The sequence below is a fragment of the Megascapheus bottae genome, chromosome 2 (genome assembly GCF_031878675.1).
Source record: "Megascapheus bottae isolate mThoBot1 chromosome 2, mThoBot2.hap1, whole genome shotgun sequence".
Classification (NCBI taxonomy): domain Eukaryota; kingdom Metazoa; phylum Chordata; class Mammalia; order Rodentia; family Geomyidae; genus Megascapheus; species Megascapheus bottae.
In genome coordinates this window covers 13245309-13269990 of record NC_143510.1, presented here as the reverse complement: position 1 = coordinate 13269990, position 24682 = coordinate 13245309, and the positions used below count along the sequence as shown (strand labels likewise).

Genomic DNA, 24682 nt, shown 5'->3' with positions numbered 1-24682 from the left:
ATGTTCAAAGTCGGTATCACTTTATTTTCTGGACAATTTTTTTACCTTGAAATCTAGTGAGCATCTATTTTACTAGCAGGGTTTAAATTATGGAAAGAGAATTTGTGAGATAGACAAGCTTGGTGGAATAGGCCACATGTGTGGATGCAGTCAGATTGACCCACAATAAAAATAGTAAGAGTAATAAGAAAAAAAGAGGAAGGGAATAAGTTTATGTGGAGGAGGCTTAGTGCTATGAAAATCAAGGACAGTTTTAAATGGGAGCTTAAAAGAAAAAAAAAAAAAGAGAGAAGAGCACCAGTGGCTCATTCCTGTAGTCCTATTCTGGAGGCTGAAATGTGAGCATTACAGTTCAAAGCCAGCTCTGGTTGGAAAGTCCATGAAGACTACATAAACTACTCAGGAAAATCTGAAAGTGGCGCTGTGGCTCAAGTGGTAGAGTGCTAGCCTTGAGCAAAAGAAGCTCAAGGACAGAGCCCACACCTATAGTTCAAGCCCCAGGCCTGGTCCAAAAAAAGGATTAGGCTGAAAAATATATACGAATAATGCTGTGAGTTCTCACTCAAATGCTTCTTCCCATAATGCCCTGGGTAGCCATTCAACCAATGAAGAGAGCCAGGGCAACACATGCACAAGCCATCAAGCAAGCAACACAAAGCCCAGGAGAGCAGGTATGGGTATACCTCCTTACTGAAATGGGCTTCCACCAAGGAGGAGTTTTCTATGGTCTCCTCTCCAGATGAAGAGTCCTGCTACTTTCTTTCATGGCCTTCCTTTTACTTTCAAATACATTTACTCTGTATACTTGAAAAAATATGTTTGTATGTATGAAATTAATTGGGTTAATCGAGTTGAGTTGGGATGGAGAAGTAATGATACTTGGTGCTGTGGTAAGGTTTTTTGACTGAGCCTAGACTGAACCGGTAAAAGCAGACATTTGATTGTAAATTGGACAAGGAGGTAAAGGATAATGCATTGGTCTTTAATTGTTTGTGTTGAGTCATACTTCAGACACTGTTAGCCTTGTTTCTCATTTAAAAAGTGGAATTGTGACAGGCACCATTGACTCACACCTGTAATCCTAGCTACTTAGGAGCCTGAGATCTGAGGATTTTTCCCCCCCTGAGGATTTTTGAAGCTAGCATGGTGGGAAAACTTGTGAGACTTTCATCTCCAATTAGCCACCGAAAGGCCAAAAGTGGAATTTTGCTTTAAGTGGTAGAGAACTGGCCTTTACTAAAAAAGCTTAGGAAAGCTCCCAGACCCTAAGTTCAAGCCCTGGGATAGGCAGCAAAAAAGAAATACAAAACCACAAACAAAAAAACCTTAACCAAGCCGGGTAGGGGCGGTGGCTTAACTCTGTAATCCTAGCTCCTCAGGAGGCTGAGATCTGAGGATCCCGGTTCAAAACCAGAGCAGGCACTAAAGTCTGTGAGACACTTATCTACAATTAACCACTAGAAAAAAAACTGGAAGTGGCTCTGTGGTCCCAGGTATAGGGCAATTGCATTGAGCTGAAGAGTTCAGGGACAGTGCCCAGGCGTAGATTTTCAAGCCCCATAACTGACCACCCCCCCCCAAAAAAAAAAAACCAACAACAACAACAGAAAACCTTAGCCAGGCACCAGTGCTTTCTATATGAAATCCTAGTTACTCAGGAGGCTGAGGTCCTGAGGGTCAAGGTTTGAAACCAGCTGGAGCAGAAAATTGTCTGAGACTCTGTCTCCAAAATAACCTGCAAAAAGCTGGGCTAGAGATGTGGCTCAAGTAGTAGAGTACCAATAGTGAGCGAAAAAACCCAAGGAAATTCATCAAGCCTTGAGTTCAAACCCCCATAACACAAAAAGAAAAAAAGTGAGATCTCTGCTCAGTGTGAAAAGGAATACATAATATTCAAGCACTCAGGAGGCTCAGGAAGGAGAATCCCAGGTTTAAGGCCAGCCTAAATTACATAGCAAACTCAAGTCCAGCTGGTTAACACAGTGGGAGCCTGTCTGAAATCTAAAATTTAAAAATATATAGTTAACACAAATTATAAACAAGTGAGATTTCTCAAATTAGGCCATTATAGGGGAGAAGGGACATATTAGGTAGAAGAAATAGCTAGCTTTTGTTTATAAACTCTCAGCACAAACTTCTAGTTAGCTGGGCACTGGTAGCTCACACCTGCAACTTACACCTGTAATCCTAGGTACTAAGAAGACAGATCTGAGGATTGCAGTTCTAAGCCATCCCAGGCAGGAAAGTCCATGTGACTTTGATCTCAGTTAACCATCAAAAAGCCAGAAGTGGAGTCGTGGCTCAAGTGGAAGAGCACCATCCTTGAGCAAAAAACCTCAGAGACAGTCAAAATGCACTGTGTTCATAAACTGCTTTGTTGAATGGCAACTCCTTTGTACACTACTTAAAGATAATAAAAGTTAAAAAAGTTATATCGATGCCTGTAATCCTAGCTACTCAGGAGGCTGAGATCTGAGGATTGAGGTTCTAGGGGTTGATAATAGAGTCTCAGGTCCTTTTGTGCCCACCTGGCTTTGAACCTTGAAAATCAGTGTAACAAGTAAGGATAAGATTTGGCAAAGATATTTCTCTCTCTCTCTTTTTTTTTTTTCCAGTCTTGGGCTTGGGCTCAGGGACTGAGCACTGTCCTTGGACTTTCTCAAGGCTTAGCACTCTACCACTTGAGCCTCAGCACCACTTCCAACTTTTTTCTATGTATGTGGTGCCGAGAAATCGAACCCGGGTCTTTGTGCATGCTAGGCAAGCACTCTGCCACTAGGCCAAACTCCCGGCCCTCTGTCAATATTTTTATGAACTTAAAACCATAGTTTTGGACTTCGTAAACATACTTTTGGTCATTTGTAAGACAGTTTTTCAAGGTAGGAAGCTTTCTGCTGTCTGATCTTTGAATCAAGGAATACCATATAGTTTCTGTGAGAACTGAATGGTTTCGTGCAGATATTTTGACCAAGTATATTAATTTATAAACTTTTTTTTTTTTGGTTGGTTGTGGGGCTTGTACCCCGGGTTGGGCACTATCCTTGAGCTTTTTTGTTCAAGACTAGTACTCTACTCCTTTTAGACACAGTGCCACCTCCGGTTTTCTTGTAGTTAATTGAGATGAGTCTCATGGACTGTTCTAGGACTGTCCTCGTGGGACTGGCCTTGAATTGTGATTCTTAGATTTCAGCTAGGCAAAAACTGTACTACTAGGCTGAACTCCTGGCCCCTATAAATATTTTTTTGAAGTCTTTTTCTTCTTTCTTTCTCTTTCTGTTTTTTTTTTTTTTCTGTTTTGTTTTGTTTTTGACAGCAAAGAGTGACTTATCAGTGAAGTAGAATTCCACCTTTATGGTAAGATGGGCCGTTTGGATGAAGAGTAGCCACTTCAACAGGGACAGTATACTTCAGTGGTGAGGATGGTAGTTTAGATAAAGACTGAACTATCATAGCTTCTCCACCTCTATTCTCTTTATCAGTGTTAATTTTGAGGCAGGATATGGATGTTCTTTCAGTTGTATATCTGTCCTCAGATTTACCCAATAGGGTATTTCCTTATTATTTTACTGGTATTTGAAAGTAAGGTGACACCTAAGAAGGAGAGGTTTTGGGGGTTGAGAATGTGGCTTAGTAGTAGAGTGCTTGCCTAGCATGCATGAAGCCCTGGGTTCTATATCTCAGTACCACATACAGGGAAAAGACTAAAAATGGCTCTGTAGCTCAAATGGTAGAGTGCTAGCCTTGAGCACAGCAAGCCTCAGGGTTAGAGCCCAGGCCCTGAGTTCAAACCGCATGACTGGTTAAAAAAAGAAAGAAGAAAGAAGAGGTTTTCTCTGGGATTACTAACTGCTTATTTTTCATTTGTATTTGTCTTTCTACCACAGGAGCTCCATCATCTGCCACTGAAGACCTAGCCATCTTCTTCCATGAAGGTCAGGACAATCTGACATGTACTTGTTTTCTGCCTTTTTACTGAAGAGTAATCCTCTTCCATTGTGTATATTTTTTTCTCAATAGGGGAGGGGAGGGGAGAACCAGTGCCCCCCCTCCCCTTCCTTTCCTAGACATTGGGAAAATATCTTCTATTACTTCCTCAAGATGGCAGACCCTATCATGGATCTGTTTGATGACCCAAATTTATTTGGGCTGGACTCTCTGACTGATGACAGCTTTAACCAGGTTACTCAAGACCCTATTGAGGAAGCCCTTGGACTGCCAAGCTCTCTGGACTCGTTGGATCAAATGAACCAGGATGGCGGAGGTGGTGATGTGGGGAGTTCATCAGCAAGTGGCCTGGTCCCCCCACCAGAGGAAACAGCCCCCACAGAACTTCCCAAAGAACCTCCAGCTCCAGCTCCAGAATCCTTAACCTTGCATGATTATACCACTCAGCCCGCCAGCCAGGAACAGCCAGCCCAACCTGTCTTACAGACATCTACGCCAACATCAGGACTTCTGCAGGTCTCCAAGAGCCCCGAGATCCTGAGCCAAGGGAATCCTTTCATGGGTGTCTCTGCCACAGCCGTCTCCTCCAGTAATCATGGAGGACAACCACCTCAATCAGCCCCTAAGATTGTTATCCTTAAGGCCCCACCAAGTTCCTCAGTCACTGGTGCCCATGTGGCACAAATTCAGGCTCAAGGTATCACCAGCACAGCTCAGCCCCTGGTGGCTGGCACAGCCAATGGTGGAAAAGTCACATTTACCAAAGTGCTAACTGGCACACCCCTTCGACCAGGGGTTTCCATTGTCTCTGGTAATACAGTGTTGGCCGCCAAGGTCCCTGGGAACCAGGCTGCTGTTCAGCGCATTGTCCAGCCCAGCCGACCAGTAAAGCAGCTGGTCCTCCAGCCAGTTAAGGGTTCAGCTCCTGCTGGAAACCCTGGGGCCACAGGGCCTCCACTGAAGCCTGCAGTTACACTGACCTCTACACCTACTCAGGTGACTTGAGTGAAAGGGGGAGGTGAATTTTGGTTTCATAGAGGGCCCAGCAGCTAACTGTATGATTGAACACCTTTGAGAGCTGTTTCTGAACAAACCTATTTAAGTGACATCTTGGGTAGCCACATACCACCTGTTAGGTGGAAGCCATTAATGTAAAAGTATTTCGAGCTCTCACATGTTTACTGTGCCTACTTCCTAAGCCTAGCTGATTTTCAATATAAAATGCCCACAGTCATTGTGTAGGTTAAGTACGCTGTGAAAAGACAGTTATTAATTAAAAAGTCACAATGGTGTATGATGCAGTTTTGTGGGAAAAATAGAGGAGAAGAAAACATCTTTGAAAATGGGTTTTTGTAAGACTTATGAAAGGATTATCTTTCTCTAGTTTCTTTTTCTTTTTTGCCAGTCCTGGGGCATGATCTCAGGGGCTGAGTACTGTCCTTGGGCTTTTTCCTCAAGGCTAGCACCATTTCTGGCTTTTTCTATGCATGTGGTACCAAGGAATCAAACCTGGGGTTTAGTGCATGCTAGGCAAGCACTCTACCACTAAGCCAAACTCCCCACCCAAGATTATCTTTCTCTAAGTCATTTGTTTTGAGATTGGTCTTGCTTTGTATCCCAGGCTAACTTTGAACTTGGGGTTGGCCTGCTTTAGCCCTCTGAAGCACCTCTTTCTGCCATTCTCATTCTAAAGACTATTTTTCTTACAAGAAAGTAGAAGCTTTAAAAGAGTGAGGGTCTGGTAAGCAATATTAGAGTTAGGAGACCCTATAAAGAAGCAGATTTCAATTCAATGTGACAATTCATAGATTTACAAAAGCAAAATGATTGTCTTAGAAGATAGTGAGCCCCCCATCAGAATTTTTTCAAAATTAGGCTTGATAAATCATTAGGAAGAATGGATATCAATAAATGTTTTTAGCAAGACAGATGGGGGAATGAATGAAGAATGTTCTCTGATCTTCAGCTTTTTTGAATCTAGGATGAAGAAAACAAGTGTATTTTAATGTTGTGTCTCTTGTTCCATTTCCTTTCTTCACTGTAGGGTGAATCAAAACGCATCACCCTGGTCCTCCAGCAGCCACAGTCTGGAGGTCCCCAAGGACATCGGCATGTTGTGTTGGGGAGTCTACCAGGCAAGATAGTATTACAGGGCAACCAGCTGGCAGCCCTGACTCAAGCCAAGAATGCCCAGGGGCAACCTGCCAAAGTTGTGACTATCCAGCTGCAGGTGCAACAGCCGCAGCAAAAAATCCAGATTGTACCACAGCCTCCATCCTCACAACCCCAGCCCCAGCAATCCCCCTCAACCCAGCCACTGACTCTCTCTTCTGTGCAGCAGGCTCAGATAATGGGACCAGGGCAAAGCCCAGGACAGAGACTCTCAGTACCACTGAAGATGGTATTGCAGCCACAGGTGAGAGACCTACTTAGCAGGGAAAAGAGATAAAACCCTTGGTCTCTTGTCACTATGTTCAGCTACCATTTATTGTTGATTTTAGGAAATAGATAGCAGTCTTTTATTCTTTAACCTTATTTTAATTATATTATGTAGTGATTGCTGCATTATTGTTAAGTTTGAGGTTAGAAATGATTTATCTCATTTTTGTCTTTGAGGTGTTTAGTCTTACATTATTATGAAATAAAAGCAATTTGAAATTGCTTCTGACTTGGATAGTCAAGTGACTGTCATCTCCCTTTCCCTCCTTCTTTTCTCACATGTTTAGGCCAGAGACCAAAACTAGATATATTAGTTGTAATTTTTCTAAAATAATGGATGGGAGAACATGGCCAAAAATATAATGAAATTAGCCAGGCTCTGGTGACGTACCCCTGTATTTCTAGCTACTCAGGAAGCTGAGATGTGAGGATTGCATTTCAAAGCCAGAAAAGTCCGTGAGGCTCTTATCTTCAGTTAGCCACCAGAAAACCAGAAATGGCACTGTGACTCAGAATGGTAGAATGCTAGATTTTAGTGAAAAAGCTCTGAGACAGCACCCAAGTCCTGAGTTCAAGCCCCATGACCAACAATGGAAAAAACAAAACAAAAAAAACTGAGCTTTAATTTGGGATAATTCTCCCCCCCCCCCAAAAAAAAGCCACAACAACAACAAAAACACGTTTTTTTCAGATGTATCTGAGTTCAGTAAGACTTTCTCTGAGCCTGGTTCTTAGATAAGAGAACTAATTTGTAGTCTGGATTATTTAGGCCATTGTAAACAGCAAACAAGTTGAAATAAGAGTGTCCTTATTTCTATAGGCTGGCTCTTCCCAAGGAGCCTCTTCTGGACTTTCTGTAGTTAAAGTTTTAAGTGCCAGTGAAATGGCAGCTCTGTCATCACCAACAAGTTCTGTTCCACATCCGGGAGGAAAAACAGGACTGGAGGAAAACCGAAGGCTGGAGCACCAGAAGAAGCAAGAAAAAGCAAATCGGATTGTAGCCGAGGCCATTGCCAGGGCCCGAGCCCGGGGTGAGCAGAACATCCCGAGAGTCCTCAATGAGGATGAGCTGCCTAGTGTTCAGCCAGAGGAAGAGGGTGAGAAGAAACGCAGGAAGAAGAACAGCGGGGAGAGGCTGAAGGAGGAAAAGCCAAAGAAGAGCAAAACCTCTGGTTCTTCTAAAACTAAGGGCAAGAGTAAGCTAAAGTGAGTACTTTCCTGCTGTTCTATAGCCTAATTGAAGATAACACGCTAGTTTTTAACTAATACTGACAGAAGGTTGTATTTAGCTCAAGGTGATCGATCACTTTTTTTTCCAGTCTGGATTGCTTATATGATTAAACAGAAACTTGCAAATGAGTGTATTTTAAAACAAAAACACTAAGACACAGGAAAAATATAATTATCTGTCAATATTTCCTTTAAAAGCTCCAAATTTATGTATTTTTTAATATATTTTATCACTGTAATGTACAAGGGATTTCTCATTATTTCTCTATCATCTACCCCAGTAAAGAGAACTGTTAGAGATCCAGCTTTGCTGTTCTTATATCTTAAATTTTAGCACTCACTTCCAGCTGTAAGCAGTATTGATGGAACTACTTATATTTCTTATCACAATTGAGTGCTTTCTCTTTCCCTTCTATGGTCTTATATAGCTTCTCCAGTCTTACTAGCTTCAACTCCCTGCTGAAGATTTTTCTGCTTTGTAATGGCAGAAAAAAAAGTCGCAAGAGTTGTTAGGACTGATATTAAATTTGGAGTGTTCACAAATAAGGACAACTAATGACAGGACTGCTAAGTTCTTCTAAATTTTTTCCTCTCTCCTTTTATTGATATCATTTCCTTTTTTCTTAGCATAAATTAGTTCTACAAAGAGGTTTCATGGGAGCTGGGAGTGTGGCCTAGTGGTAGAGTGCCTGCCTAGTGTGCATGAAACCGTGGACTCGATTCCTTGGTACCACATACACAAAAAATGCCAGAAGTGGTGCTGTAGCTAAAGTGGTAGAGCTCTAGTCTTGAAAAAGCCCAAGGACACTGTTCAGGCCCTGAGTTCAAGCCTCAGGCCAGCAAAAAAGAAAAGAAGAAAGAAAGAGGTTTCATGATATGTGTATATACACACATACACACTTAATGTATAGTGTACTTGGATGAAATAATTGTACTTTCTTAACCATACATATGGTGTACTTTAGTCATATTTACTCCACATTAAATTTTCATTTTCCCTTCTCCCCTTCCCACTAGTCACTTATAATAATTACCATATTTCTTTTTGTATTTACCCGTTGTTTGTAACCTAAGCTGATTTTTTTTTTTTTTTTTTTTTGCCAGTCCTGGGCATGAGCTCAGGGCCTGAGCACTGTCCTTGGACTTTCTCAAGGCTAGCACTCTACCACTTGAGCCTCAGCACCACTTCTGGCTTTTTTCTATGTATGTGGTACCAAGGAATCGAACCCGGGTCTTCATGCATGCTAGGCAAGCACTTTAACCACTAGGCCAAACTCCCGGCCCCAACCTAAGCTGATTTTATAGCTTAACTGTTGTGAATAGTGTGCAGGAATCTCTATTGTATGATGATTTATATTTCTTTAGCCCAAGAGTCATAAAGAAGACTATATAGTAAATTAATTTTTACTCTCGAGGAACTAGTTTTCATGGTGACTGTACTAATCTACATTACCACCAAGTATGTAAGGGTTCCTTTCAATACCCCATACCACCCCCAGTCCTTACCAGAATTTGTTATTATTTTGTTTTCTTGATGATGGCTATTCCTACTAGGGTAAGATGGAATATCTGTCATTTTGATTTGCATTATTTTTTTAGTTTTTAATTGATTTTTTTTTTGCCAGTCCTGGGGTTTGAACTCAAGGCCTGTGCACTATTCTTGGACTTTCTCAAGTCTAGAGCTCTACCACTTAAGCCACAGTGCCATTTCTGGCCTTTTCTGTGTATGTGGTACCGAGGAATTAAACCCAGATCTTCTTGATGCTAGGCAAGCACTTTAACCGCTAGGCCAAACTCGCGGCCCTGACTTGCATTATTTCCATGACTAAAGATGTTGAGCATTTCTTCTTCCTTCTGGCTTTTTCTGTGTATGTGGTACTGATCGAACCCAGGACTAGGCAAGCACTTTACCACTAGGCCAGACTCCTGTCGCACAGTGAGAATTTCTGAGAACTCTGTTTAGCTTGGCTAATGATTTATTAATTGAATTATTTGTTCTTTTGGTGTTTAATTTTTTGAGCTCTTTTTTTCAGGTGGGGGGGGGGAGTAGGGAGGGCTAATCCTGGTGCTTGAACTCAGGGCTTGGGCACTGTTCCTGGATACTTTTTTGCTCAAGGCTAGTGCTCTGCCACTTGAATCACAGCACCACTTCTGGCTGTTTCTGTATATGTGGTACCAAGGAATCTAACCCAGGGCTCATGCATCCTAGGCAAACACTGCCACTAGGCTACACTTCTGGCCTTGTGTTCTTTTTTGTTTTGTTTTTTAGATTTTATTAACATTGATTTTTTTTTTACATCATATTTCAAATGTCAAGTGTAGCAAATAAGTATTCAGGAATGGGGTATCTATATGCAATCACTGGCACATAAATTTAAGAACAAGGGCCAGGAATTTGGCCTAGTGGTTGAGTGTTTGCCTAGCATGCACAAAGACCTGGGTTCGATTCCTTAGTATCACATACACTGAAAAAAGCCAGAAGTGGTGCTGTGGCTTAAGTGGTAGAGCTCTAGTCTTGAGGAAAGTCCAAGGACAGAACTCAGGTCCTGAGCTAAAATATATATATATTTGCTAGTCCTTGGCATTGAACTCAGGGACTGGGCACTGTCCTTGGGCTTTCTCAAGGCTAGAGCTCTATCACTTGAGCCACAGTACCATTTCTGGCTTTTTTCTATGTATGTGATACTGAGGAATCTAACTGGGGTCTTTGTGCATGCTAGGCAAGCACTCTACCACTAGGCCAAACTCCCAGCCCTCCCCATCATAGATTTTTATGTCTATGTAGTTACATTTATATTTCCAAGATTGTGTCAGTAACCTTGAGTACCCTAATATTGAGTCATCGCTCTTGTACTGTTTGGATCTAATATCCACATATCAAGGAGACCATGTGCCTTTTGTTCCTTTGGTCTTATCTGGCTCAACATGATTCACTCTAGTCTCATCCACTTCCCAGCAAATGCCATTATTTTATCTTGTCCGTTGGCTATGTAGAATTCCATTGTGTGTGTGTGTGTGTGTGTGTGTGTGTGTGTGTGTGTTCCACATTTTTTTGTATCCATTCATCTGTAGTAGGGCATCTGGGTTGTTTCCATCGCTTGGCTTTTATGAATAGTGCAGCAATGAGCATGACTGTGCCAGTATCCTTATCATATCCTGGGTTATGATGCTCAGGGTAGATGCCCAGGAGTGCTGTGGTTGGGTCATAGGGAAGGTCTGTTTTTAGTTTTTTTGAGAAACCTCCAAATTGCCTCCCAGAGTAGTTGTACTAGTTGTATTCCTACTAGCAGTGCAATAGGTTCTTCTTTCTCCACATCCCCACAAGCAATTGTCTGAGTTCAGAATATTGACTATTCTGATTGGGATAAGGTGGTATCTTCGGGTTGTTTTTATTTGCATTTCCTTTATGATGGTGTCTGAGTTCAGAATATTGACCATTCTGATTGGGATAAGGTGGTATCTTCGGGTTGTTTTTATTTGCATTTCCTTTATGATGGTGGATGATGAGCATTTTCTCCTATGTTTCTTTGCCATTTTAACCTCTTCTTTTGATAGGTCTCTCTTTAGTTCCCTTGCCCATTTAGTGATTGGTTTGTTGGGTTTGCGGGGGATTAGTTTCTTCAGTTCCCTTTAGATATTGGATATTAAGCCTTTGTCTGATATATTGTTGGTAAGTATCTTTTCCCAGTTGGTTGGCTGTCTTTCTACATTAGTAGCTACATTAGTAGCTATGTCTTTGTCTGTGCAGAAACTTTTTATTTTTAGGTAGTTTCATTTGTGATTCTCTCTCCAATATGTTTCAATCCTGTGACTTTGTTCAAGTATTTTTTGCCTGTACCTGTGAATTCCAGTGTCTTTCCTACTCGGTCATGTAGCAGTTTCAGTGTTTCAGGTCTGATATTGAGGTCTTTGATCCATTTTGAGTTAATGTTTGTGCAAGACAGCAGATTGGGAGCAACTTTTTGTTTTCTGCATATGGCTGTCCAGTTTTCCCAGCACCAATAATTAAAGAGACTCATTTGTCGAATATAAATTGAGTATATGTATGTGGTTTTATTTGTGATCTCCTATTCTGTTCCATTGATCTTCTGATCTATTTTTATGCCAATACCAAGCTGTTTTTGTTATTATGGCTTTATAGTAGAGTTTGAAGTCTGATATTGTAATACCACCTGCATTGCTCTTTTTGCCTAGAATTGATTTGGCTATTCTAGGTGTTTTGTTTCATATGAACCTTTGGATTACACTTTCTATTTCAGTAAAGAATGTCATTGGGATTTTGATGGTGATTGCATTGAAATTGTATATCAATTTTGGCAGTGTGGCCATTTTCACTATGTTATTTCTCCCTATCCATGAGCATTTCCATTTCCTCTTTGATTTCTTTCTTTAGGCTTTTATAGTTTTCATTAAACAATATTAGTACATCTTTGATTAGGTTAATTCCTAAATATTTTATTCTGTTCGGGCTATTGCAAATGGGATCATTTTCTTGATTTCTCCTTTTGTTTATTTTTCGGCCTTGAGTTCTTTATATATACTCTGGATATTAATCTTTTCCCTGATGAGTAGCTTGTAAAGATTTTCTTCTATTCTGTGGGTTGTCCCTTTACTCTGGTTATTTTATTTATTTATTTTTGGCCAGTTCTGGGGCTTGGACTCAGGGATCCTGGGCACTGTCCCTGAGCTTCTTTTGCTCAAGACTAGCGCTCTACTGATTGAGCCACAGTACCTTTTCTGGATTTTCTGTGTACTGAGTAATCAAACCCAGGGCTTTGAGCATGCTAAGAAAACACTACTTCTAAGCTACCTTCCCAGGCCCCTTTAATGTACAGAAACATTTTCATTTGATATGATCCATCAGTTAATTCTGACTCTTACTGAGCAATTTGAGTCATACTCAAGAAACTTACTGTCCCTACCTATATCTTTCAGGTTTTTCCTGTGATTTCTACCATTAGTTTCAAGTTACAGGTCTTACATATGGATCTTTGATTTTTTTTTTTTTTGCCAGTCCTGGGCTTGAGCTCAGGGCCTGAGCATTGCCCTTGGACTTTCTCAAGGCTAGAGCTCTACCACTTGAGCCTCAGCACCACTTCCGGCTTTTTTTTTTTAATGTATGTGGTACCAAGGAATTGAACCCAGGTCTTCGTGCATGCTAGGCAAGCACTTTAACCACTAGGCCAAACACCCGGCCCAGATCTTTCATTTTTAATTTCTTTTTACACAAGTGAGAAATTGTGAGGTAGCTTCAGTCTTGTTCAGTCTTGTACATGCAGATAGCCAATTTTCTTAATACCATTTGTTGATGAAGTTGCCTTCCCTGAAACTCAAATGACTATAGTTATGAGTTTACTTCTGGATCTTCTATTCCATTGATTTGTATGTTTTTGTTTCAGGTCTTTCTAAGTTTTTGTTGTTGTTTTGCCAGTGCTATGGCTTTAACTCATGGTCTTGGCACTATCCCTTAGTGTTCTACCATTTGAGCCGTAGCTCCACTTCCAGATTAAAAAATATATATCTATCTAATCTATCTATCTAGATATTTTTTGATTTTATTAAAAAACGTTGTACAAGGCAGGTGCTGGTGGCTCATGCCTGTAGTCTTAGCTACTAGGGAGATTGACATTTGAGGCTCACAGTTGAGAGCCAGACTAGACAGGACATCCTTGTGAAACTCCTATCTCCAGTTAACCTCTCGAAAACTGGAGGTGGAGCTGTGGCTCAAAGTGGCAGAGCAAGAGCTCAGGGACAGTGCCCAGGCTCTGAGTTCAAAGCCATGACTGACAAAACAAAAAACATAAAATGAAAGTGTTTCATGAGGGGTTTCCATTTAATAAGTCAAGTGCAATTCTTTGCTTTCCCCTATTTCCGTCTTGTATCCTTGGCCCACAAGTTGCATAGTTCATTTTCCGTATGCTGAACACCATGACTGCATTTGTTCACCTTTTTTCCTTCCATTTCTGCTCCTACTTCCAGCTTTTTGGTGGTTAATTGGAGAAAAAAGTCTCAGATTTGTCTACCCAGGCTGATTTGTAACTGCAATCCTCAGATTTTAGCCTTGTGCTAAGAATACAGGCATGAGCCACCAGCATCAAGCTGGCTTTGTAGTTCTTAATCTATTGGTGAGTACAGTGGTAGCATTTGACAAGGATTTGTTAAATGTAGTCAGATAGTAGTTTGTAATCCCCAATGCCTTTTTTCCAATATAGTACTCATAGCGATGTTTTGTTTTGTTTTTCTTCAGTGACTTAAGATCCAAACACACTTGTCCAGAATTCTACTGTGTGGTAGTTCGATTAATCATGCTGTTTTACCCTAAAGCTTCTTTGTTCTCACTGAAAATCAGATTGGTTTTTGCCTTTTTAGTACCATCACTCCTGTAGTGGGCAAGAAAAGAAAACGTAATACTTCATCTGATAATTCAGATGTGGAAGTCATGCCTGCACAGTCACCCCGGGAGGATGAAGAAAGCAGCATTCAGGTAAAAAAATCCCTACCTAAAGAGCTTAGTGCAGGGTAAGCATCCCTACTCTTAAATACAAAATGCTCCAAGATTCAAAACTTGGAAGGTTACCATGATGCCTCAAGGTTAGAAAAAAACCTAACCTTAGAAAACTAGCCCAGCCTATGCATATAAGGTGTACATGATACTTAAGTTACATCTAATTGTAGCTAACCAACCAGGACCTGAAGCAGGCCTTAAAGGTGAATGGTCGATTTCTTCTATTTTTTTTTTTGTTTGTTTGTTTTTGTTTTTCCCTTTTCCTGGGGCTTGCACTCTGGGCCCGATTACCTTCCCTGAGCTTCTTTTGCTACCACTTGACACACTGCCACTTCTGGCATTTTTTTTTTTTTTTTTGCCAGTCTTGAACTCAGGGCCTGAGCACTGTCCTTGGACTTTTTCAAGGCTAGAGCTCTACCATTACCACTTCTGGCTTTTTTCTATGTATGTGGTATCGAGGAATTGAACCCAGATCTTTGTGCAGGCTAAGCAAGCACTCTACCACTAAGCCAAACTCCTGGCCCTGGCATTCATTCATTCATTCATTCATTCATTTATGTATTTATTTATGTTTGAGTGGTTTATTGGAGATGAATCTCATGGAGCTTCCTACCCAGGCTGGCTTCAAACCATGATCCTCAGATCTCAACCTTCTGAGTAGTTAGCATTACAGGTGTGAGCCACCAGAACCTGGCTAAAAAAATCTTTTTTTAAAGACAAATGCATATTACAAAGCTGGGAATGTGACTTAGTAGTAGCAAGCCTGAAAGCCCCGAGTTTGATTCCTCAGTACGAAATAAACAGAAAAAGCTGAAAGTAGCATGGTGGTTCAAAGTGATAGAGTGCTACCCTTGAGTAAAAGAAGTGCAGGGACAGTGCCGAGTGTCCAGGCCCTCAGTTCAAGCCTCAGGACTGACAGGGAGAAAACAAAAAGCATATTACCACCAGGGGCTGGTGGCTGATGCCAATAATACTAATTATTCAGGAGGCTGAGAGAAGATCACTGTTCAAAGTCAGCCTGAGCAGGAAAGTCTGTGATGCTTTTATGTTCATTAACTGCCAGAAGCTGGGGAATGTTGTTGTGGCTCAAGTGGTAGAGCACCAGCCTAGAGCAAAAAATAGCCCAGACCTAGGACTGATGTATACACATACATACACATTACTAAAAATATAAATTAAAATATCAATTATTTCCTCATTCTATTCTTTCAAAAGCTAAGGAGATTATTTGAAATCATGGTATAGTTCAAATGATTGGCTATGTCAGTAATCTTAGACCTGTGAATTTATCCTCTTTGCCTTCCTTTTTCTTTTCTTTTCTTTTCCCTTTTTATTGTTGGGGTAATGTATAGAGGAGTTATAGTTACATTTGCCAGGTAATAGGTGCATCACACTGATATCCCTTCTCATGTTTTTGGCCCAATTCCTCTACCCCTACCCCTTGCCTTACTTTTTCTTTTTCTTTTTTGTCCTTTTTGGGACTTGAACTCTGGGCCTGGGCATTGTCCCTGAGCTCTTCAGCTCAAGGCTACTGCCCTACTCCCTGAGCCACATTGCCACTTCCAGTTTCCTGGTGGTTAATTGGAGATGAGTGCCCGGGCTGGCTTTGAACCTTGATCCTCAGATTGCAGCCTCCTGAGTAGGATTACAGGTGTGAGCCACCATGTCCAGCATTTGCCTTACTTTTGCTACTTGAGAATAGAACTTAGACTTGAAAAATTTGACTTTGCACGTTGAGTGCTTAGTCACAAAACTTTACTGTTTTAGGAAGTGGCTCAAGTGGTAGAGTAATAGGTTTGAGTTGAAGAGCTCAAGGACAGCACCCAGACGCAGAGTTCAAGCCCCACAACTGACAAAACAAGAACAGAAATATAAAAAACCTTTTCTGTTTTAAAGATGAGAAGCATTGCTAAAAATCAAAAGAAGCCAGAGCCAAAAAGCTTTAATCCTCTGTCTTTATTGTTGTCCTGTGATACAATCTTTGGATCTAGTTTTCATCCATAACATAAAAAAAACCAAAAACAACAACAACAAAAGCAACCAGAAACCAGCATGAAGAGCTGGAAAACACTGTGTGTAAAGCTAAGTGTTAAAGCCCTACGTTTGAGCTCTAGGAACAAAGGAAAGAAAAGGATTCAGAAGACTCTTAATACTCCCAAACTACAAAGTAGACCTGTGTGATTGGCTAATGTACTTAGCTGATCTTATTTCTTAACTGGAAAATAGAGATTTAGACTAAATGAACCTTGAATGCCTCTCTTAACTATTAATACATATTAATGTCTTCTTTTTATTGTTTTACTTTTGTGGTTTTTTGCCAATACTGGGGCTTGACTCAAGGCCGGAGCACTGTCCCTGGGTTTCTCCCTCAAGGCTAGCACTCTGCCACTTGAGCCACAGCACTACTTCCCGATTTTCTATGTATGTGGTACCAAGGAATTGAACCCTGGTCTTCATGCATGCTGGGCAGGCACTCTACCACTAGCCTAAACTCTTGGCCCTACTTTTGTGTTTTGAAACAAGGTCTAGCTACATTTTCTAGGCTAATCTTGGACTAAGTGATTCTCTTACCTCAGCCTCTCAAGTGCTGGGATTACAGATGTGTATGTAGTACCACACTCAATCCCTTTCATAATGGCGTTGACAAACGGGTATTTGTATTTTCTGGGAAAAATTAACAAGGGAGAACAGTCAAGGCATTTCTACCAAGAAAATAGTGCAACCCCTCTCAGGCTCATCAATATTATAGCATATAATGAAACCATGATAACTAAGACTTTGTAACTGGACAAGAAATAAAAGATAAATAAGATGTAGTAATCCTAGAAATAGACTTTAACAAGTAATGAGAATTTTGTGTATATGACTAAAATGCCATTTTTAATTGTTAGGAAATGTTATTTAGGAAAACTGGCTACCAATTCCCTCCCCCCCCCAAAAAAAAAAAAGAAAAAAAAAAACAATTCTAGGACCTGGGTATTGTCCTTGAGCTTCTTTAGTTCAAGGCTAGCACTCTACCACTCTAGCCACAGCATCACTTCTGGCTTTTACTGAGTAGTTACAACAAACTTATCTCCCTCTGCACTGAGACTGGTCAGTGGGGCTTGAACTCGAATGTTGTTCCTGAACTTTTTTTTTTTTTTTTTTTGCCAGTCCGGGCTTGATCTCAGGGCCTGAGCACTGTCCTTGGACTTTCTCAAGGTTAGAGCTCTACCACTTGAGCCTCAGCACCACTTCCGGCTTTTTTCTATGTATGTGGTACCAAGGAATCAAACCTGGGCCTTCATGCATGCTTGGCAAGCACTTTAACCACTAGGCCAAACTCCTGGCCCCTGTTCCTGAACTTTTGTACTCAAGCCTAGTGTGCTGAGCTTCCAGTTTTTTGGTGATGAATTGGGAGTTGAGACTCATGGACTTTTCTGCCCAGACTGGTTTCAAACCAGGATCCTAAGATCTCAGTCTTTTGAATAGCTAGGATTACGAGTATGAACCATGCTTGTTAATAACTACCAGTTTCTGAAAGGAAGAAAAACTAGTTGGAATTTTTTTCTTTTACCTTACCAAGGCAGAAATAACAAGAAAATCTTGTTATTTGAAATGTAAATATACCTGGGTGGCTATATTTACAGTGGTTCATGCTTATAATTCTAGCTATTCAGGAGGCTGAGATCCGAGGATCCTGGTTTAAAGCCAGCCTGGGCACTAAAGAATGAGAGACTCTTATCTCTAATTAATCACTAGAAAACAGCAAGTGGGGCTGTGACTCAGGGACAGCTCCCAGGCTTATAATAGTTCAAGCCCCATGACCCATCAAAAAAAAAAGAGAGTGTAAATATGAAGTCTTGAACTTTCAGTAAAATATGGATACTTATATTTTTTCAATTATCAAATGTGATAAGTCTTTATAAAGAAGTTACTAAAATTTAGAAGAGGAAAGATGGATGCCCTTGATACATAAAAAGTTGCATCATAAATAGTTTCATGTTTAAGATTACTTGAATTCTAACTCTGACATTTACTAGCCTTATCAATTTGAGTTTCAGTTTTGTCATTTATGAAATGCATATAATGCCTGTGAAGTAGGTTGTTGTGAGAATTAGATGTAAACATTCACAAAGAAGTGCAACAGTGCTTAGCTTAGGGTAAGAACACAAATTGAAATTAATGTTCATGTTTTTTAGATAAGTAAAGTATTAACTAATATATTTGTTTAATGAAAATGGCTGAGAGTGTGGCCTAGTGGTAGAGTGCTTGCCCAGCATTCATGAAGCCCTCAGTTCGATTCCTTAGTACCACATACACAGAAAAAGCTAGAAATGGTGCTGTGGATCAAGAACACAGTGCTCAGACCCTGAGTTCAAGCCCCAGGACTGGTAAAAAAAAAAAAGAAAGAAAGAAAGAAAGAAAATGAAACCAAAGGCATATTTTTGTAATGACAAAGATTAATAAAATATAGAAAGCAGTGCATTATTTGTCATGGGTACTATGACAGAATACCACAGACTATAAAGTATAAAGATATAGATACTATTGTAGATACTACTCCCCCCCCCCTTTTTTTGTTGTTTGTTGTGGGGATTGAATTAGGGCTTGGGCCCTGTCTCTGAGCCTCTTTGTGCTCAAGGCTAGGGTCTACCACATGAGCCACAGTGCAGTTTTTCTTTTCTTTTTTTCTTGATCATGGGACTTGAACTCTGGGCCTGGGTGCTGTCCCTGAGTTCTTCAGCTCAAGGCTGCCACCCTACCCCTTGAGCCAGGCACCATTTCTGGTTTTCAGGTGGTTAATTGGAGGTAAGAATCTCATGGACTTTTGTGCCTGAGCTGGCATTGAATCACAGTCCTCATGATCTCAGCGGTCTGAGTAGCTAGGATTACAGGTGTGAGCTACCACACTTGGTGTCATAGCACTGTTTTTTTAGTGGTTTATTGGAGATAAGTGTCTCACAGGGACTTTCCTATCCCACCTGGCTTGGAACCATGATCCTTAGATTTTACCTTCCTGAGTAGCTAGGATTCCAAGTGTGAGCCATCTGACCTAGGGCTTTTTCATTTCCTTTTGTTTCTGTCTTTGATACAATCTTGCTTTTTTTCCCCCAAACTGGGCTCAGTTTCTCCTTGCTCTCAACCTGGACCTCCCAAGCAGCTGGAATTATAGGCATGAACAGCTGTACCTGGCCAGATATTTATTTTCTGATACAGTATCTAGCGTTTTACTGTTTACTGCTTCCCCTAACTTTGCTTCTAGTGGATTGTTTTATGAATATAACCTTAGTTTTTTAAAATTACTTTATGAATATTTCTGTTTTAGAAATTTTATGTCCTGTTTTTACATTCACTCATTCATTCCTTTCTTTCTTTTTTGACAGTTCTGGGGCTTGAACTCTGCCTGGACACTGTCCTTAAGCTTTCTCAAGGCTAGTGCTTTATCATTTGAGCCACAGTACCACTTTGAGCTTTTTCTGTATATGTGGTAACCAAAGAATGGAAACTAGGGCTTCGTGCATACTAGGCAAGCAATCTACTTCTAGGCCAATCTCCTGGCCCCTTTACATTTCTTTATTTGTTCTACTCTTTTTTGTTTGGTTTTGTTTGTTTTTGCTAGTCCTGAGGCTTGAACTCAGGGCCTGAGCACTGTCCTTGAGCTTTCTCAAGGCTAGCACTCTATCCCCTTGAGTCATAGCACCACTTCTGGCTTTTCCTACATATATGGAATAAAACCTGGAGCTTTGTGCATGCTAGGCCAGCACTCTGCCACTACGCCACGCTCCCAGCCCCTGTTCCATTTGTTTTTGAATTCAGGGCTCCATGCATACCACGCAGGCTCTCAGTCACCTGAGCTCTACTTTGATGCTTTTAGAATGTTTAGATTTAATCCTCTGTGTGACTTAGTCAGTCTTTTCCAATTACAGAGTAATGTGCCATTTCTTCACTGATTAGAAGTACCATTTTATTATATTCTAATTTATGTAAGTATTTTAGTCTATATTCAATCACTATTTCTTCCTCTTTTGAGGAATTACCCCCTAAATAATATTTTCAGTAAAATTTTACTATGTATAATAAAAATATTTACTTATTTTATGCTATACCTTTTCTATTATTTCTAGGGTTTTATTTTAGTAAATGTATTTTGTTTTTTGGTGTTTGTGGGCCTTGAACTTAGGGCCTGGGTACTGTTCCTCAGCTCTTTTGCTCTAGAGCTCCATCACTTTGAGTCACAGCTCCACTTCTCGTTTTGAGTGGACTGCAGATAAGAGTCTCAGGAGGACTTTCCTGCTCGGGCTGGCTTTGAACTGTAACCCTCAAATTTCATCCTCACGAGTATTGAGGATTACAGGCACGAGCCTGTATTTTAGAATGTGTTTTAGCATGTATTTTAGAACCAACTCATTTAAATTAAAATGTTCTTAGCCTTTTCTTTCTGAAATTTCATCTTTCCTTTCCCCTTTCTTCCTCTTTCATATCCTAATTCTTTTTTGTGTGTGTATGCTAGTCCTGGGGCTTGAACACATTTAGGGCCTAGATGCTGTGCTTGACCTTTTTTTACTCAAGACTAGCACCTACCACCTGAGTCATAGCTCTACTTATAGTTTTTTTTTTGGTGTTTACAGATAGGGGTGTCACAAATTTTCCTGTTTAGGCTGATGTCAAACCACAGTCTTAAGATTTTTAGCTCTCTGAATAGCTAGGATTAAAAGCGTGAGCCACTAATGCCCATCTGTAGTTGTAGATCCTATCAATTCTACAGCAATTCAACATACAAGTTTGTAAGTATAATACATCTTGATCAGTCTCACCCCTTTTTGTCCTAAGGGCAGTTATTTCAAGTGTGTATGTGTTTTTTTTTTTAATTCCAACTTTGTGTGTGTGTGTGTGTGTGTATTATGTATGTATGCATGTATTATGTATGTATGTATGTTCTCTCTTCAGAAGAGACGCTCAAACCGCCAAGTAAAGCGAAAAAAGTATACAGAGGACCTGGATATAAAGATCACAGATGATGAAGAGGAAGAAGAGGTAGATGTAACTGGTCCAATAAAACCTGAGCCTATCCTTCCTGAACCAGTACAAGAACCAGATGGTGAGGCTTTGCCTTCCATGCAGTTCTTTGTGGTAAGTTGAGAACATAAATAATTTAAGAGGCTGCCCCTCTTGTCACTCATTTGTTAATTGACATTATCTTTTTGCTATAGGAGAATCCCAGTGAAGAAGATGCAGCTATTGTGGACAAAGTGCTTTCTATGCGGGTTGTGAAGAAGGAGGTAAGGCATTGCAGTACATTTGCAGATTTGATCAATTTAAAAAAAAAAGAAAAGAAAAAAAAACCTGTGTTATAGAATGTTACTGAGCTACATCCCAGGTTTTACTTATTTAAAAAAATAATGGGGGAGTGGGCTGTGAATGTGGCTTAGTGGTAAAGTGCTTGCCTAACATGCATGAAGCCCTAGGTTCAATTCCTCAGTATCACATAAATAGTAAAAACCAGAAGTGGCGCTGTAACTCAAGTGATAGAGTCACTTTGAGCAAAAGAAGCTCAGGGACAGTGCCCTGTCCCTGAGTTCAAGCCCCAGGACTGGAAAAAATAAATAAATAAAATTGCTGACTTCACAAGATTAAACCCTGGATACTCTATTACTGAGCTGTATCCTCCCTGACAGGTTTTATTTGGTAAGCTTCTTTGAATGCTACTGTATAAGATGATGATACTTATCAAGCAGTGATGGGAATAATGTAACTAGTAAATAGCAACTGTCTTACTGCCTTTTTACTAATCTATTTACAACACATGAACTTTTTTTCCCCAGTCCTGGGCTTTAGCTCAGGGCCTGAGCACTGTCCTTGGACTTTCTCAAGGATAGAGCTCTACCACTTGAACCTTAGCACCACTCCGGCTTTTTTCTATGCATGTAGTACTGAGGAATCAAACCTGGGTCTTTGTGTATGCTAGGCAAGCACTCTACCATGAGGCCAAACTCCTGGCTGAGCTTTTTTTTCTCAGCTATCAGACTTGTAGTATAAAGATACTAGATTAGTTACTTAACTCATGAATCAGTAATACTTGCAAGGAACATTAAAGTTATAGCATGAGTGGTTAAAATGAATGTTTTTTTATTTTTTTTTTGACAAATAGGGAATTAGTGACTATAATTTCTTTCCCCCCCCACCTTAGCTTCCTTCTGGACAGTATACTGAAGCAGAAGAATTCTTTGTCAAGTACAAAAACTAGTAAGTTACCTGAGCAAGAGCTCTTTGCCCCAAACTCCATAAGGTTGTAAGAGAGTCTCCTTGTATAAAATAGCATGGCTGTGAACATAGACCTTTTTCTTTATCTTAGTTTACATTGATTTTTTTTTTTTTTTGAGGTCATGGGGCTTTAACCCTAGGTCTGGGCCCTGACCCAGAGCTCTTCAGCTCAAGGCTACCATACTACCCGTTGAGCCTCAAGGCCCCGCTTCCTGTTTTCTAGTGATTAATTGGAGATGAGTCTCACATTCTTTTTTTTTTTTTTTTTTTTTTTTGCCAGTCCTGGACTTGAGCTCAGGACCTGAGCACTGTCCTTGGACTTTCTCAAGGTTAGAGCTCTACCACTTGAGCCTCAGCACCAGTTCCGGCTTTTTTTCTATGTATGTGGTACCAAGGAATCGAACCTGTGCCTTCGTACATGCTAGGCAAGCACTTTAACCACTAGGCCAAAGTCCGGTCCCGAGTCTCACATTCTTTAGTGCTGGGGCTGGCTTTGAACCTTGATCCTCAGATCTCAGCTTCCTGAGTAGCTAGTTTTACAGACATGAGCCATCATGCCTGGCTTTGATTTTTATTTTTTAATTTTTTTAATTTTTTTTTTTTGCCAGTCCTGGGCTTGAGCTCAGGGCCTGAGCCCTGTCCTTGGACTTTGTCAAGGCTAGAGCTCTACCACTTGAGCCTCAGCACCATTTCCGCCTTTTTTTATGTATGTGGTACCGAGGAATCAAACCCGGGTCTTCGTGCATGCTAGGCAAGCTCGCTACCACTAGGCCAAACTCCCGGCCCTGGATTTGATATTTTTAATGCAGAAAAATACTGTTTGGAAAGAAACTTGGGAATTGAAATGATTATTCCTAATTCTTTGTGGGAAAGAGTGGTGAGAGTGATTTCTGATAAAAGCCTATATTCCTCTTCCATGGTCTAGCTACTCTAAGTATGTTCTATCAGTCAACAGAATTAGTGTTACTTAGGTACTAACTGAAAATGTGGATGCTCAAACATATTCCACTTAGGTGGTTTGTGTGCAAATTAGAAGTTAAAAAGCACTGATCTAAGCCAACTCCCCATTTATGCATACATTTGTCTTTTCTGCTGCTGGTTAATCTAAAAATCTCCATGCTCTGAACCATAACTTTCCATCTTCCACAGTTCCTATTTGCACTGTGAATGGGCAACTATCTCTCAACTAGAGAAAGATAAGAGAATCCACCAAAAACTAAAGCGCTTCAAAACCAAAATGGCTCAGATGAGACACTTCTTCCATGAGGTATTACTATTGTGTGTGCGCGTGCGTGCGCGTGTGCATGCGCGCGTGCGCATGTGTGGGTGTGCGCTGATACTGAGGCTGTCAGGTTTTTTGAGTTACTTCCAGTTAATTGGAGATAAGATGGTTAATTGGAGATAAGAGTCTCAAAGATTTTCCTGCTCAGGTTGGCTTTTGAACCATAATTTTCATATCCTAGCCTTCTGAGCAGCTGGGATTACAGGTATGAGCTCTTGGTTCTTGGTTGATTGCTTTTTTATAGAAGCATAAATTACTGGGTTGTTAGCTTTGGCTGAGCCTTCAAGAGACTTAGAATTCATTTGTATATATAAGTATAAAGTTTATTATTATTTCTTTTGCCGGTCCTGGGGCTTGAACTCAGTGCTTGGGCTTTGTCCCTGAGCCTCTCTGTGTTCTAGGCTAGCACTCTTATCACTTGAGCTATAGCATACTTCCAGCTTTTTCTGAATAGTTTATTGATAAGAGTCTCAGGGACTTGCCTATCTCGGCAGTCTTTAAACATTTATAATCCTCAGATCCGAGCCTCCTGAGTAGCTAGGATTATAAGCGTGAGCCACTGATGCCCACAAGTTTAAATTTAATTACTATGTTCCTTACTTAATTGCCCATGATTCATTTTTCCTACATTTAAATACAGTCTGTTTATTTGTTACAGTATATAGTGATTTCGGATCCACTTAAGGCTTTCTTTTCCTTCCAATGTCAGTCTTCAGGCATTAATGGTCTCTTTAGGTATAAGCAGCCTTCTCATTAAGAGAAAACATTTCTTTTCTCAAATTTCTAATCTAATATAGATACGATGATACAGGAAATTTTTATTACTAGTAAAACTAGAGAAAGATAAGAAAGAAATGTGTCCATTTGACGATGTGGAAGTTATTTGTGACTGACTTTGCTGGTACTGGGAGTTTGAACTCAAGGCTACAAATTCTTGCTTTAGCTTTTACACTCATGGCTGGGGTTCTACCACTGAATCATACCTCCATTTAAGTTTTTTGCTTGTTTCTTGGAAATAAGAACTGGCTTTGTCTGCC

General features: G+C 40.5%; 1 protein-coding gene across 7 annotated transcripts in view; it reads left to right on the top strand.

The window, feature by feature from the left end:
- Chd8 (chromodomain helicase DNA binding protein 8) overlaps positions 1–24682 on the top strand; it is a 75821-nt gene that overhangs the window by 18287 nt on the left and 32852 nt on the right. For 4 of the 7 annotated variants that reach the window (XM_090320483.1, XM_090320493.1, XM_090320509.1 and 1 more), the window contains 8 exons: positions 3885–4941; positions 5990–6361; positions 7205–7590; positions 13984–14098; positions 21050–21232; positions 21313–21381; positions 22290–22345; positions 23513–23630. In XM_090320483.1, coding sequence (XP_090176609.1) covers positions 4099–4941; positions 5990–6361; positions 7205–7590; positions 13984–14098; positions 21050–21232; positions 21313–21381; positions 22290–22345; positions 23513–23630 — 2142 coding nt within the window. In that variant the 5' untranslated portion in view covers positions 3885–4098. Of the gene's footprint in view, positions 1–3638; positions 4942–5989; positions 6362–7204; positions 7591–13983; positions 14099–21049; positions 21233–21312; positions 21382–22289; positions 22346–23512; positions 23631–24682 lie in introns of those variants that run through there. The other 3 variants (XM_090320519.1, XM_090320473.1, XM_090320528.1) reach the window with 2 other exon arrangements.